General features: G+C 33.8%; 1 protein-coding gene across 1 annotated transcript; it reads left to right on the plus strand.

Moving 5' to 3' along the window:
• The first annotated feature begins 511 nt into the window (after positions 1–511).
• On the plus strand, positions 512–15,303 carry LOC126763441 (sterol regulatory element-binding protein 2). The gene is made up of 9 exons (XM_050480954.1): positions 512–678; positions 742–1,256; positions 6,357–7,251; positions 8,083–8,261; positions 8,856–9,461; positions 9,527–9,885; positions 10,830–10,953; positions 11,811–11,978; positions 14,879–15,303. Exons 1-9 carry the CDS (start codon positions 555–557, stop codon positions 15,236–15,238), a joined length of 3,330 nt encoding a protein of 1,109 aa, XP_050336911.1. The 5' UTR covers positions 512–554; the 3' UTR covers positions 15,239–15,303.
• The last annotated feature ends 806 nt before the right edge of the window (positions 15,304–16,109 follow it).

The raw sequence follows: 16,109 nt of genomic DNA on the forward strand, positions 1-16,109 counted from the left end.
AATGACTGGCAGTATTTACAGAGATATTTTAGTAGATCATTTAAATTGAAACTCTGCTAATTTTTTACCATTAGAATTTTCAGCATGATAACGACACGAACATCCATGAATTAATACCAAAATATGTGTATATGATATAACATAATGGATTGGATTTTTAATATCATCCAAAAAGTTCAAGACTTTGTAGCGGTTTCCATGACGACGGGATCTTGAAACTAGTATTGATTATGAAGTTGCTTGCACCATAAGTCACGGCTGTCAATTTAAATTATTTTTGACAAGTATGGTAGTTTGTGCGATCAACTTGAAACGAAGTTAGTGATGATGTAATTGCAGCGTTATTCTAGAATATCTGTCTGACGCCATTTCGAACATGACTCAGTCAGGAGATCAATTCGCACAGAAATACTCCTATTGGCAATAAATTTTTGATAATTGGTTTGTTGGGTTATTCTCTGAGGAAATGAGGGTTATCGGGAATTTTATTATCGATTCAAATGTATTATATATAAATCATACGATGTTTTCAAACGCAATTGAATAGATTTAAAATGAGTGAAAATAATTCGTCAAATTCTGTTGACATGGAATTTTCATATGGAACAGGTTTTGATTCATTGGATATTTTTAAGGAAGAAGATACTATGAACATTATAAAGGATATGGTGCCTCTGGGTAAGCAATCAAGTATTTCAATGTTTATGTTAACGTACATGTATACAATCATATATTAAATAGAAATGCAGAACTTTTTCGAGGACATTGATCAAATGGAATTCTCTGATGAAGCCCTGTCAAATAATTTGTTACACGATTGTAATGTGGACACATTAAATTTCATTGGACCTGATTTATTACTGCAACCGAAAGTGTCTAGTCCTGATTTAGTTAATAATGCTGGAAAAATTTGTACGAACAGTTACAGCTCTTCAGATCCCTTGATGGCTGGCCATTTAAATCATGTCGCTACTTTACCTTCTTCAATTCATGCAGTTGAGTTCAATTCGTCGTCTAATAGCTTGCCTTTGGATCAAAAATGGATAATAAGAAATGAACAAAATCCAGTGCGAAGTAATCAAGTTGTCGATGAGCCGAAAGAGTTCTGCAATGTTAATCCTGTAAAGGAAGATAAACCCGACTTTTCTAAAAATGATTGTTACAAATCCAATGCCTTGGAAAATGTTCAGAACCATATACAATCTGTTGAATTCAGAAATGATGTGTTGAAAGAAGGCATTTATGACAATGAAAAGGTATGTACAAATTTACTTAAAAATACTACAAAGTTGAGGGTATGCTTTAGTTAGTGTAGGATTAGCTCATGATTCAATTATATTAGGTTGTGTTGATCCGTAGCGTGCACCTGCTACCAGCAGAAAAATATTAAAATGTTCTTTCTGCTTGTTACGATCCCAACTTGTGCTCTCTTCTGCTACATGATTCAATTATAGAAGGTGGTGTCGATATGAAGCGTGCTTCCTCTTACGAATGAAGTGTTTGTACTCACAATGTCAAAATCACTTGGTTTTTGTTTTCCTCGTGAATTTTCTGTTTATATTTTGATGGCTTTGTCTTATTTACAATCTATTCGTATTCAGTAAACGCTAACAGAGATGTGCCTCGAATCACCTCGTGATCAACTTTATTCCGACTAGCCCATTTTTGGCACGATTCCGATTACTTTGGGAAAAAACACGAATTTCGGTGTAAATAGAGTATGTACGGATAGGGGAGCTTCTTCAGAGGGGGATATGCAAAAATAATGTTAGCAACAATAATATTTTTTAAAATATTTCCGATTAAAAATTCAAAAATTTGTATTAATAACACATGGCATTTCTCAATGTTCCACTAAATGTTTTCACATTTTTCACTTTGTTTTTTTAAATATACTTTCTAAACATTGAAATAAGTTAACATTTCACTTTTATTTTCGTACATTTTAGCTAAATTTATTAATTTAACAGTCACTTAGCACACTCATTGTTGAAAAGATTAGATTGTTTCCAATTATGAAGAAAACGAGCGTTGCTACATTTTAAACACCAAATATTATATTAACTTTCCAAAATTTTTCAAGCTATAATTGAGTCGTTAACACTTTTTCCAATACATATGTATATATATATAATATGTGATTTATATTTAATAAACACAAATAAGTAAAACTCTATGATAATATTATCAAAAAATAACCCTGTCGAGCCAATACCCAGGGTGACTGAAGCACTTTCGCTTAGTACTACTTTACCTTTCCAACGGTACCAAAGAAATCGGAATTGTGCCCCATTTTTGAGCGCATAAACCGAATCGATAATATTTTGTTTCCGTAGATTGGTATCTAATTTTTATGTTCAATGTGTCAATTAGTGTGTTTATCAGCAGTTTCTTACGATGCAAAAAGATTGTCTGGAGATTTTTACCATGGAAAAAGTTTTAACAGTTTACTTGAAATTTTGTGTTTTCAATGGAATCACGGCTACGCAATCGTTGAAAATCCTGATGCAGTGTTTTGGATAGTCTCCTTTATCACGAATACAAATACCATATTTGCATTCAAAAAGGTCGTGAAGTCAGCGAAAACTTGCCACTTCTGTTAGTGATGATAATATCAATTAATTGGCTTCAGAGACTCAACTATTTTGGTTAATGTTTTGAGTATGAAGCGTGTAAATGCTAGACCCTTGTCAAACGACCTTAACCCTGGTCGAGACCAACGGTCTGATACAATTAGTCGAGACCAATGGTGCTTGGCTAGGCCAAGTGGTGTTTACATACATTTGTATGGAAATACGTGCTGTATTTACGCTCATATATGCATGTACAATATAGATACATTTTTGAAATTTCATACCTCTCGATTTGGTTGAAATCAAATTGACTGCCTTGTTCACGCTTGGCGTGGCAATAGCGTTCACAAAAAATGGAACATTTTTCTTAACCTTTAAAACGCTCTAGCGGCTAAAGTATTTGACCTAGATAAACAAAATATGCCTGGCCAGAGCCGAGGGTCTCGATGAGGGTTAATGTGTCACACGACTCGCGTGTTTAGTTAAGCTTTTGGCGTCGAAAACAAACAGTTGCAATCACATACTAATCTTCATGCGGAAATCAAATTTCAAATGCACAAAAAAAGTTTGTACCAATCAAGGAAAAAAGTTTATATCGATTCGATTAGCGGGGACACTATAAATGACCCATTCCGAGTCAATTTAATTTTGATTGTGCATACATTTTTTGTTGCTGGCGCCTAAATTAGTTTTTAAGTAATTTATAAAATTTTATAAATTTATTAGTTTCAATAAAATGAGAACTTGCTTATCAATTCATTGTTAATTTTTTTGCCATTTAATAAAGAAAAATCGATTAATTTTACAGAAGCTAGCAGCAAAAATTGTCCGATCCAGTACTGGAAAGCCCTTAGTTTTTCCGCTTTGAACTCCTTTCTGAAAATAAGTAGCGAATTAAGTAGAACAAATTGTATGTAGCTATACTCAAACCACAAACATGCGCCCATATTGTTTCTTTGTCCTTTCTCCAGAAACTGCCGCCTAGGGCCTTCAGGATTTTTTGCGGTATTGCCAAGTACAGAGTAATCGTAGTCGTATTTGGAGTGAAGGAAATCTTAAGGCAGTGAGACTTTTTATATCCTCAATTGAGTCACAACGGTGTCCTCGGAGCGGTCATGTGAAGTTACATGAAGTTAAATCAGCCGAATGCCTGATGCGACACGATATTAGTTGAAAATGTGTCGAAATGATCACGAATAACCAATGCAGTATGAGATGGTGCATTATCGCACTTCTTTGTTCAATAAATTCAGACATATGTAGTAAACATCGAAGAATTCACTTTTAGAACCTCACAAAACGACGCGTATCTCAAATACTAATGAATTTTTTGACGTGAAACTTAGCATACATACATACATAGATGTCACTAACAGTACTACCAACTTACAGAAAAAAAAATTACCGATTCGAAAAACACGAGGCATAAATTTTAAATTCACATGTACTGTCAATATTGTACGGTGATCTGCGATGATGGAAATTTTGTCTGATGGTTGATGGAGTTTCGATATATAGAAGTTAAAAAGTAGCGAGGAGGAGACAACAACTCAAGGAAACTGCAATTTAATTCCTAGCTTAGAATTATTGAATTTTTGTGATTTACTGTCCCCCCGGGGCTGATTTTTTATTTAGGCCATGAACTATCTGGCCTTTTATGACCCTTAGTGTTGAGGTGGGGCTGTACACTTTCCGTAAATCATATTGAAGGGCTGCTAGACTCTTTCTTTTTTAAGTATTTTTTGTGCACGTATATTTGAAATATTCTTTACTTCGTTTCTTAGGTTTTTTCTTAAGAAATATATTTTACCATTTTTAATACCTGCTGATGTATTCATATTATAAAAATTATTATGGAATGGTGCCTACAGGAAATTAAATTACATTCAATTTGCTAGTAAATAATAACTGAGTAACTTTTTTATTTTCTAGAATCTCTCCAATAAATTCAGATCGGACCACTATACCATAAAGCTGTCATTCAAACTAACCGTACAAAATCCAGACAAAGATCTTCATTAACAATATTTTTCTTTATTGCATGACCGTAATTCGACTTGCATCTTGCCTATATCAAATGACGTAACTGGGCAAACCAAGCAAAACGTTTTATGTTGGCTGTGAAGGTCGTTATAGTTTCGGTGCAGCGGAAGTTTCCTTTTTCTCTTGTTAAAAATAAAGTTTTGCCAACGCCTGAAAAATGTTTCCTCATTTTGGATCGTTGCAAATGTAGTAAATAGATAAATAGACGTGGGAGGATGTGCACAGCGACCTTTGGTCTATTGTGCCCTCTAATCCTTTTCATATTACTTAATCTAGTCCCAAAGCTCTTGTAAAATCTATAATGCGCGAAGGGTTGATGGTTTTCACATCATTTTGGTACGGCTGCATAAATCTTAAATGAGTGAGCCTTCTTCTTGTTACAGAATCGCAATGCATAATATGTGCGCCGGCGTCTCGGGCGTTAGCTTACGAGCCCACACGTTTCTTCAGAGCCCATTCCTATCCTGTGCAGATGTTTCGCAGTCTGCAGTGTGTTGTAAAAAATCTTGTTTGTATTCTTAAATTATTCTTGCTAAACAAGATGATATCTTTGAGTGTCTAATTTCGTAATATCCGCGCCTATTCCTTCTGTTGTTTTTGATCTATGCATGCATCACATCTGTGAGTGTGGCTTTGTTTCTTCTTTTATCTTCAATTGGCCCCACGATATCTTTTCTCCTAGAGCTATGCTGAATTAGATTCTAAAATTTATGGTCTTTGGAATTTCGTCTCTGCTGTATGTCGAGAGTATAAAATGTTCTTCTGCACCCGAACTTACCCCTAGATATAGGGTTACATATGGATATATGTATATATAAATGACTTGGATGACGAGAAAAGTTGAAATCCGGTTGACTGTCTATCTGTCCAAGCAAGCTGTAACTTGAGTAAAAATTGAGATATCTTGATGAAACTTTAGTACAAAAAAATTCAAGTTCGTAGATCGGCGTAATCGGACAACTGCCACGCCCACCAATCCCCATTAACCGAAAACCCATAAAGTGCCATAACTAAGCACTTAATTAAGATATAAGACTGTCAATTGACACATGAGATCACAGTAGCAAAGGGGACCTATAGATAAAAAATTTAGAAAAAGTTGGTTTGGCCCCGCCCCTAATATTTTTACTGTGCATATCTCCTAAACCACTAAAGCTACAACAACAAAATTCTGCCAGCACGAATATTACAAGAACTACTACCGATAGTGTGAAAATGAATGAAATCGGATGAAAACCCCGCTCACTCTCCATATAAAAATTTGCTGACCGTTGTAAAAATTGGGCGATGGGAGTGGCACCGCCCACTTTTTTGGTGAAATCCCATATCCTTATGATCAAAAATTGTGCAAGACCAACTAAAACTGTTCAAGACCTTAGGTACTGAATATATGGACCCCAGTACCTATAGTTGACTTTTGATCTAAAACGTCGGTCAATGTGTGATATATATAATTGGAATTAAGGGATAATCCTTCTCTTATAATGTATGCATATCAAAAATGGGTTGAATTGAACCAATACTTCCCTTAGCCCCCATATACTTAATATAAAGAATTTCGAACTTCCGGGTGACTTTGTACTGCATATATCGTCCAATATGTGAGTTATCCCAATTCAAATAAGACGGTGTGTTTTATTCATAAAAGTTTATGCTGCAAGAGTATAAAATGTTCGGTTGCACCCGAACTTAACCCTTCCTTACTTGTTTAAATTCAACTTTATTGTTTTTTTTTTTCAGATAAGCCAAGCAAATATAACTATCCAAGATTTGAAGGACATACAATCAGCTCAACATGTTTTGATACAAAGAAATCCAACGATTATGTATGCCACTCCACCTACTTCTTCTGCGTCCTTTGCTGCTGGTCCTTCAATTATATCACAAATACCTGTCATATTTGAACCAACTGTAAACGTTTCGTGCACTTTACCCAAAGTGGGAAACATCTCATCGGTAGAGAATAAAGTGCCAATTAATCGAATTCAACCAAAAAAGAAAGAAGTCAAAAGGTCTGCTCATAATGCTATAGAGCGGCGTTATCGTACTTCAATAAATGACAAAATTTCGGAACTAAAAAATCTTATAATAGGAGAATCTGCAAAACTCAACAAATCGGCAGTTTTGCGCAAGTCAATTGATAAAATACGCGATCTTCAAAAGCAAAATTCTGAGATGCGTGATGAGATACAGAGACTTCAAAATGAGCTCGTAAACCGAAGCAGTTGCAATGTTAAAAATCTACTCAACTCCACAAAGATCAATAAAGTTGATAATAGGAATAAGCCATTAATAACGAATGAGTTCTCACAAAAACAAAGAATTATTACGCCACCATGTAGTGACGAGTCAAATGCCTCACAATCTCCAACACACTCTGATATTTCTTTACCATGTTCCCCAGTCAACGGGTCTGTTAAAAGCTTTAATTCATATAAAATGAAAAATGTTTCAACTGCTATTCGTGATATGTCGCATTCACGATTAACGTTATGCATATTTATGTTGGCTTTTATCACAATAAACCCATTTAAGATATTTTTATACAGACCTACTGATACTATGGACACTCTGGGAAATTATGGAAGTATTGATGATACTCATCACCGTCGTATTCTAAACTTCAACGATGATAGTAAGTATCTAACATTGAATTTTTTTTGTTTTTTTTTTTCTTTTTTCGGATGGTCAGTAAGTTAAGAACTAGAGTTTTAAAAATTTAGTAATCTTTTAAATTTTTAACATTAAGAACATATGTTATTTTGAAAATCTTATCTCACCGTTTTACAAAGTCTTTACATTTTATTCTTTACTTTGTTTTATGAGTTTGTTAATATTATCAAATTCGTCCGCTTATGAAAGGTTACGAAATAAAAAGTAGTAAAATAAGTATCCGCGTCCGATCATGAGAGTGTCAAGTAGTTAGAGTGGAAATTGTTCTGGAAACCTAACATAAAACATGGTTCCTTCGTATAAGTCTACTGAAGACGCTAAACTAAATTTATCATTTATTTTAGCCAAAATCTCTCGGGAAGATTTAAAAGAATTAGCTTTTCTTTTTCTGATGATGGGTATATTAGCATGTTCCTCCATGGCTTACTGATTTTTCATCGAATTAGGATCACTTTTACCTTTTTTCCAAAGTACAATTCCAATTTCTACCCACTTTTTGAATATTTTAATTTTATTTAACAGCTACAGTTAAACAATTGTTCAATTCACAACCTGTCGTAAAGCATCGTAAAATCGTAAAATTATAAATTTTTACACTTGTTTTTTTATAATTTTACGATTTTACGATGCTTTACGACAGGTTGTGAATTGCTCAAATGTCTTTTTTCCACCACTGCCATGTAATAATGAATATTTGTGCAAATAACCTATTTTTTCAATAATTACATATCTTGTAGATATATGTATATTGTTTATTATGATTAATTTATGTATTTCTTATTTTTTTACACAGATACAAATAACGATTTTATTTGGAAAACCTATTGGGGACCTTTATGCTTGTGGTTTGTGAACTTGATGGTCATGTTGGTCTGCTTTGTAAAACTGATTGGTTATGTGAATCCATTAGGAAATACAACTGCTGTCGAATTCAAAACACGAAAGGAGTGTGGAGATAAACTTTTTGAAAAGGTATAATATGGAAATAAACAATTTATATACAATGTGATCAAATTTGACCCGGACAAAACACTACGTTTTCAAGTATTATCAAAGTAGGGTCTTCAGCAATACAAGTATGCCAATTATTAATCAAATTTTCCGTATACTTGCTATAATATTTGGCTGGGATGACTTTCAGTGCCTTCAGCAAATTTTTGTTTTTTTTTCTTAAAGCATTTTTCGATGTCTTAATCATTAAAAGATATGCATGGACGACTGGTATTAGGCAAACCTTCGATGACTTCACGACCTTAACTAGACGCTTAATGTCACTCAAATACTTGTGTGTTTATAGACTCTTCAAAACACTATTGCAACATTTTTAGCGATTCCGTAGATGTAATTTCACTCAAAATACACGATTTCAATCAATTAATTTTAATTACAATTAAATTTAGTATTTACATACATACGTACTAATTGACATATGGAGATCAAACTTTACACGAACATGAAAAATATGTACCAATCTAGGAAAAAATTATCTTTCGTTTTCGCGCGTAGATTAAATAGATCAGTCCGAGTCAAATTTGATCATATGGTAGTAACATTTCTCTCACTTAGGGCTATATAGAAGATGCTTACTTGGAGTATATATCTTGCTTGAAAAGCCTTGGAGTAACGTTGCCGACATCCACTTTTGACTTTATTATATTGACAACCTGGCAATTTATTCGTATATTCATTGGTCATCTAAAGATTAACTGTAAATATACAAAATCTGTCTCAAGATTACGCAAAGATGAGCACAGTACTACGACAGCGAAGAATTTGGCCAATTTCTTCAACAGGCTGAATCAGTTGCATTTAACAACTGAAAACAACCCCAAACATGGCCTGACGTTATCATTATATGCATTAGATATGGCCCAGTTATCTCAAGACACCCTCACAAATGAAGAATTGGTCGATATTTACTTAATAACCACTTTACTGGTAAAACAAAACTATCCTAGATCATTGAAGTTGTTTGTACGATATTGCATTAAAAAGGGGAAACAAGAGTGGTTTAAGTCTGCAGGAAAGTCGAGTCAATATAAGTGGATATTTACTCCATTCGGAACACAATTTTTAATTGATCATGAGTTTGATTTAAACAACAACTTGCAATCAAATAATATGTTTATACAATTGTCGAACAGTGTGAATCCCCTAACATACTTATTAAAGGTATAACATTAAGATTGTTTGACTTTTCCACTTCTGGTTGATTTCCATTTTTCGACTATTTACAGAATTATCAAGAATATTTGCTTCATCAAGCTATTCAATGTCTGGTTGGATCCATCCAAATTTCTGATAAAAAAAGAACAAATCTTAAGGCAGATGATATAGGAGATAACACTGTGGCTAGTAATGCACTGACTTTTGTTTCTTTGCTGCGTGATTCCATTTCTGCTGATTCCAGCAATGAAAAGATTGAGTGGTGGGTTAACATTCTTGAAGTTTCTGTTTATTGGTTATTAGGCGAAGATGAAAAAGCCGAAAAATCATATCAACGTGCGAGACTTTTACCGAAGGAACTTGAGACAAGTAACGACAAACTACCACAAGCCTTACACTTGGCATTGGAAGCAAAATTTTTATCACTGCAGTAAGTAAAAACAAGAATACTGAATGAATACTTCGTATAAGCAAAAGTGTTATCAAATTTATATCTGTGCTTAAGAGACTGCTTAAAAAGCAAAAAAAGTTTCTTCTTTGGCGACTTCATCTACAAAATACTCTCAAACGGTATTAGAAATAAAATCTAAAATTTCTGAACCCATCTCTTTCTTATTACGCAATAGTAGAACTAACGATTCAGATCTACTAGATAATTTTAAATCTGCGGCTTACGCCAAATCCGAAAATTGCTTAGACCAATTCGAAAAAACAAAATCTGTAATTTCTGATCATTTAAAACTACTAAAAACAACTGCACCTACTCCACATCGGAGACGACAGACAATAAAATCTGTATTTGTCTTAATAACACACACTTACTAAAATCAAATTTATATAACATAATCGGTTTCTCAAAATTACATTTATCAAATTGGCTGCAGTTGTAACTTAAAGATAAATCGTCTTGATTTTTTCTACTTAAATTCTATGTTTATGTATCTCTACACGACGATTGGCCGATTCGACATTTTTTCGAAACCGCCAGTTTGTTTATTTAAATTTTAAAACGTTTTTACAGTATTTTTGTTAAAAACTAATCCAAAATTCAAAATTCTTTAGGCAGTCACCACAGCTGAGTCTTTCAATCTATCTATTAGCATTAAATTTTCTGACCCATCATCATCATCGGCAGGCTCTAGCTTTATTTGCAAGATCGCAATTTAAAAAATTTTGAGCGTGCTACATGTTGAGTCATATGAAATTTATTTAGCTGATTGATAAAAAGCGGTTAACTAATATTTTAAAGTTTACGTTAATTTTAAAATCAAAGAGAATCGGCATAAATGGCCGACGCCTATTAGTCGGTCAGCGTTATGCTGGGTTTAAATTGTGGTGTTTTATACAAAAAGTACAAGATTCCTTATTTTGCAGGTATAGTGCGGGCTTCTACAAACGTGATTCTCAAAGTATAATAGATATCTGCAATCGATCCAGTAACTGTCTTCAAGAATCTTTAACATTTAATAAAATTACAAGTGTGAAAAAAATTAAATTGGTAAGTTTTAATATCATATATGTATCATATATTTTGCTAAAAATAAATAATTGAATACTTATCTAAACCCTACCGTTTCTGAGATAAAATATGAACACGTTTCCACATTAGCCATGCGTATACTCATGTCAAAATGTGTTTCACTCCCCAGCGCGTTTCTAAAAACAACTAAATTTTTCAAGTCTGAGTTTTTAAAACAGACAATAGGTCACAAACCGGTTTCGAGCCAGCAATTTTTAAGGCGAAGTTGTTTAAGGGATCGTAAAAACTTGTTTTTGTCAGTTTTTGAGATGTTCCAGTGAAATTTAATATTTAGGTGCATCTTTAATATTTTATTTATCATTTTTCGGAATCGGTTTTCGGACAATTATATCCCATATGGGAGATAACACTATCAATTTTTCAGATTTTTTAAATTTCGTCTTAAAAATCGCTGGTTCGAGACTGGCTTTAGACCCATAGTCTGTTTTAAAAACTCAGACTTGAAAAATTAGTCTCTTACGCAAAGTTGTTCAGAATAATAAGTAGAGCATTTTCCGCATACGCGATTTTATAGAATAAATCGGCTCGCTTTACTATAGACACTGTGATTTTCTGTACAAAATTACAATTTTGTTTCTTAATATTGATATTAGTTACAGTACTTTGTAGAATTTTAATTACCTGCATTTTGTGACCGCGGCAATAAAACAATTTCGTACATAAATATGTAAATTACCAAGGAACACATCGCTACGCAAGTACAGACAGTCCCTCGGAATTAAACTCGTGTCATTCTGATCATTTTGAGATAACTCTGAATCTATATTGATTAGTTTGACAACAATTGATTAACATACCCTTCATTTTTATTACAGTTGTTTCAATTGCTAACTTGTGATTGGGTGCTCGAAACAAGAACCCAGCTATGGGAGACGGAATACATGAACGCTGATCAAATTCTGTGCAAACAAGTTCCCAGCGATTATTTGGAAAAATTTCAAAAGGATCTTAACTCGATGCGTTATGTCATAGAAGATTTGCATGTAAGTTTTATTGCTTAATTTCGTAGCAGTGTGGCCAAAGAGACACAGATTAATCCAATCACTACTGGTGATGGTTTGAATTGGTTAGGAGATACGGTCGATTTTTGAGATATAAGTCACGAAATCCCACTTACACATCGTAGAAAAAAGCGCTTGGGGCTTTTCATAACATTATTGAGGCGGCTAATATCTACAACCTACAGCATATTTCTTTCAGGATCAATGTCATCATAATCTGTCTCCAAGTCTCCAACTAGCAGCATGCCACATTAACCATGCGCTGACAAACTTATCAGTCGCGCTTGCGGGTAACGTTGATACATTCCGTCTAAGCTAAAACTAGTATTTCTATGATCAGAGAAGAAGCGGTCATTAAGAACCCACAATTCTTAGATCAGGGGAGGAGGGGTACAGAACATCACTCTTATCTAAAATGCCGAAAGTGGGAACGTGTAGAGGACTACAAAATATAAATATCAAACCTTCGCTGCAGATAAAATTAAGAAGCCACCCTTTAACGTATGTCTCGAGTTCGCATCGGAATCAATTAAAATGCTGTTTCCCCTTGGTTTGTAGTGGTTTTGCGGCACATAAGCTGAAACCAACCAGAGTTCTGTGGCGCAGAACTCTAGCATTGCGGTGATGAAATCCCTTTTACTAAAATTAAATAATAGAAATACATTTAGTTCATTTCTGACAAGCAAACAAGCTCTAATTCTAACTGAATAATTGGCTGTCTGCTGCTTTATTTCTCTTTGTCCCTAGCCCAGAGATACCGTCACTGCTCCAGACGAATCACGACATTTTCAGATTCCGCTTTTGCGTACTGGAGATTAGTCTGAAGGATCTCCATGCTTTAGACTCCCCTCTAGAAGGGCAAGTTCCGCAACAGCCTCATAAACGACATCATCCTCCTCGCCGATCCCCCCGCTGTGCTCTAGCCACAACTGCAGAGTGTGAAATTATGTGGAATTCAGCAAATGTTTTCTTATTCTTGGCTAATAATATTAATAGATTTGCAATATTTTGATAATCCATATAATTTTATGTTAAACAGGAATATTTTTCATCTAAATGGGTCATATTATTTGATAATTTGCTCCTTTAAGCTTCGGAATCTTTGCTATTGGCATTAACTTCACCTTTTATAAGTCTAGCTAGATTTTGAAAGTTTATGGATACTTGTTTACTTAGCAAACTATTCTTTCGCATTTGAATTCGTATTAAGCTTAACAGAAATATGCAATATAATCACATAATACAAACAAAAATAATAATAGAGTTTGACAGCGGTTATGTAAACTTAAAATCAAACACCTAAGCATAGTAGTGTAGGCTTGTTACTATGGAAGTTACAGATACACATGCCCACATTATCCGAACATCCCACAATACTCGATCTTACTCTAATAAAATATGTAAGATCTTAAAATTATGTTGATCCACCTCTATATTGCATTCGTGGCGGTAAGAATTCTACTAATTTGCGGGTGTGCTTTCCTCCCAAGTCTTACTTATTTTATGTTTTCAGTTTTCTTTGCTTCTTGAATGATAATTTCGTTATTTATAATTAAATTCTTTTACAAATTCTCTATGGTATTCATATCTGGTGATTGTGGTGGTACATTATGCTACCAAAACATCAGTAGTAGCTAGAGTTTTCCGACAATCAGCAAAAAATTTCCATATAAAAATATATAAATTTTTATCGCTGGCCAAATACTTGTGAAGATCCTTTCAATTAATTTCTTTGAAGTTATATTCAACAAGTACAATATTCTTAACGGTCTCAACTGAGAGGCGGAATTTTATACGGAAAAAAAACTGCGCGAGTTGAACTCGGGCGAGTTTTGGAACGCAAGCATGAATGATATGATTGCGCGTGACGCGCATATTCAAAACGCCCACATAGGCTAAACCGCTGTGATGCTCATTTTTTTGACGCACTCGCTCAAAAAAATAATAATTAAAAAAAAAATCGCTGATTCAGAAAGAAACCAGGGAATCTGCATTTTTCACGAAAATCAGGGAATCAGTGCCGAAGGTCAAAATCAGGGTATTCCCTGACAAATCAGGGAATATGGTAACTCTACATACATATATCGTATTTGGGATAGTTAATTGTTTGTGCTGTTGCCATGGTGTGTCAATTCTAAGATAATTGAATCGTTTTAAATTTGTGGCATTTTGAGAGAAGTGAACTTCAAAAAGACAACAATCATCTGTTAAAAATATGTCCCCTATATTTTTCATTATGCATGGATAAATTGTCATCAACTAACTTTAAAAAGGAAGGACCTGTTTATCATGGAATGTAATTTTTGTTTTTAGTTCTTTTATGTTCCTCTTCGTTAATTTTTTTTTAGGCCGTTATTATAAGTTAAGTATATTTATAGATACGTATAGTTCGGTTTTTGCTGTTTTTAATTGTTATTTGCTACGTAGTTTATGTTTTGACCACTATTAGGCCAATGCAGAAGCCTTTAAAAGGATAAAAAGTTAAAAGAAGTCGTCGTAGTAGATTGAAACCTATCTGAAAGGAAAGATAAATACCAAAAATTAAAGGGTAAGTAATTTACGGGCGATATACGGTCGGGAAGCGATGAGTAGGGGAGTGTTTGAATTTTTAAGAGTTAAAAAAGGCTTATATCGGTTGGAAAAGAGTTATAATGCAAAATTATATGTTTCATACTACAATGATTTCTTTTAGTTTCAAAAATTATCTATCTTGGTCTACATACAAAGTCTTAGTTTTGCTTTAATCGCAGTTTACACATAGTTTTTTACATTAGCGTACAGTCGATTAATACAAGCTTACATTATTATTTTATTTACACAGACTTAAGGGTAAAATATCATGTGGATAAAACGCAACAAATCGTATATCTATTTATTTTTAGATTGGTCATCAACGAATTTACCTGTATGAAGCTGTATGTCGTCTTATGGCCGGAGTAGCACCTGGACCTACACAACAACTTTTGGATCGCAGTTTGCGGCATAGAACTCTTAGATCATCCGTTATATGTGGAGGAAAAGATAAAAGCAATAACTGTGTAGGATTTCAACGTGAAAGAGCGACAGCACTTTATATTGCATGTAAGTATTTACCAAATGCGTTAATTTGTTCGCCTGGAGAAAGAGTTGGAATGTTAGCTGAAGCTGCCAAGACTCTGGAAAAGCTTGGCGACAAGAGAAAACTAAATGATTGTTATAAGTTAATTAAATTTTTTGATAATAGCATCGATGTAATCGATTAAATTTACTTATAAGTTAACTCGCAAATATATTAGTATAGCTGTTTTTGTAGATATAAAGGTCTAAATTCATCTGTTTTATTTACTAATGTTAGGTAAGTATAAGTAGACACCAGTAGCTTATATTTATTTAACATGAAACGTTGAAAACTTTACTTAGATGAGTTATAATAAATGTTAATTTGAAGGGTTGCCCGCCAATACGTTGCCAAATTTCAATTTTACAAGATTATCTTTTCAACCGGTTTTGTTAAAGGCAGAAGGTTCGATAACGATTTATTCTTGTTTTTTTTTTACAAGTCACCTCAGAGACAATATTATTTCACATTCAAGAATGGAAGTGTGATGATTTAATATTATTCATGTTAATGTAGCTCGACGCTAAACCACATTGTGGTCAAGAAAACTTATCCAATTTCATTAAAATGTCATAAACAATGACTAATATACGTAAAAGTTTGTAAACCGCCAAACAAAATTTTTTTAATACAGGAAAATCATGCAAATGTATGCATCATGGTGTGGGGTGTTCTTCCTCGCCTGGTGTTGAGCCTGTATTTTATATTAGGGAAAGCATGGACAAAAGCAGACCTACGTCCAAATACTTGAAGAGATTATGCCACCTTTTGCTGAGTGGGAAATGATTTTAATATGGGTATATCTAGCGAGACAATGACCCCAAACACACCTGTGGTTTGGCAAAAAATGTCCTTTAAGCAATGGAGTTGAAGTTATGCATTTATATGCAAAGTCTACAGATGTTAACCCCATAAAAAAAGTGTGGAAAGTTAGTGAATGCGAAAGTAAAAAAGAAAAATCTCAACTAAATAATCAAAAGTCATTACATTTGGAATTTGGGGTTTAGACTAATTAC

The sequence above is a fragment of the Bactrocera neohumeralis genome, chromosome 6 (genome assembly GCF_024586455.1).
Source record: "Bactrocera neohumeralis isolate Rockhampton chromosome 6, APGP_CSIRO_Bneo_wtdbg2-racon-allhic-juicebox.fasta_v2, whole genome shotgun sequence".
NCBI classification, from domain to species: domain Eukaryota; kingdom Metazoa; phylum Arthropoda; class Insecta; order Diptera; family Tephritidae; genus Bactrocera; species Bactrocera neohumeralis.

Bases quoted from the DNA above. Each gene is read 5' to 3' on its own strand.
- LOC126763441 (XM_050480954.1), top strand. From the start codon at position 555: ATGAGTGAAAATAATTCGTCAAATTCTGTTGACATGGAATTTTCATAT. The intron at 679-741 runs GTAAGCAATCAA...TATATTAAATAG, and splicing joins AAAGGATATGGTGCCTCTGG to AAATGCAGAACTTTTTCGAG. The intron at 9,886-10,829 runs GTAAGTAAAAAC...CTTATTTTGCAG, and splicing joins GCAAAATTTTTATCACTGCA to GTATAGTGCGGGCTTCTACA.